At 57.6% G+C, this 707-nt stretch overlaps 1 protein-coding gene across 1 annotated transcript in view; it reads left to right on the forward strand.

The window, feature by feature from the left end:
• Window positions 1-707, forward strand: part of LOC104282641 — a gene marked incomplete at its 5' end in the record, with an annotated part of 25,636 nt that overhangs the window by 20,614 nt on the left and 4,315 nt on the right. Inside the window, 3 exons of the mRNA XM_009880755.1 lie at window positions 2-42; window positions 216-304; window positions 382-446. Coding sequence (XP_009879057.1) covers window positions 2-42; window positions 216-304; window positions 382-446 — 195 coding nt within the window. The remainder of the gene's footprint in view (window position 1; window positions 43-215; window positions 305-381; window positions 447-707) is intronic.

Genomic DNA, 707 nt, shown 5'->3' on the forward strand with positions numbered 1-707 from the left:
GAACCCGAAGCCATCAGCTTCCTTGGGGCACTCCGGATACCCGTGAGTCGCGGGACACCTCTTGAGTGGTGATGGGGATGGAGGAAAGAGCAAAGCCAGGGCAGCTCAGCCCATCAACAGGGTGCCCACCAGGTGGCAAACTGGGGGAAAAATCACCATCTGGAGGAGGCTTTGGGAGAAGGAGGCGCCTCTGATGTCTTCTCCTCTCCTTCCAGGGCGTGGTGGAGTTCTCCCTGTGCCTGCTCTTTGCCAAGCTGGTGAGCTACACCTTCCTCTACTGGCTGCCCCTCTACATCGTGAACGTCGGGGAGGTTTTGGGGAGAGTGGGGGGGGAGCGGGGTGGCAAAGGGAGCATCTCCTCACCTCTCTCCTCTCCCTCGCAGCTCATTTCAGTGCCAAGGAAGCCGGGGACCTCTCAACCCTCTTTGACGTCGGGGGCATTTTAGGTTCGTCACGTATCCGGGCGGAGGGGGTGGATCGGGGATGATTTGGGGACAATCCTGGCCTTGATGGAAAGTCCTCCCCACGGGAGCGCATTCCCAGTGACTCTCTTTTCCCTGGAGCACCACAGCAAGGTTTATTCAGCATCTGGAGCGCTCAGGGGGCAGCAAATGCCCCGTGCTTTTATTTTGCCATCCAGGTGACCATCACACCACCTTTCCTTGCGCCTTGCTTGCTCAGGTTCTCCTTTTTCTTTGATAAATAAT

The sequence above is a fragment of the Charadrius vociferus genome, unplaced genomic scaffold, assembly GCF_000708025.1.
Source record: "Charadrius vociferus isolate BGI_N301 unplaced genomic scaffold, ASM70802v2 scaffold943, whole genome shotgun sequence".
NCBI classification, from domain to species: Eukaryota; Metazoa; Chordata; class Aves; order Charadriiformes; family Charadriidae; genus Charadrius; species Charadrius vociferus.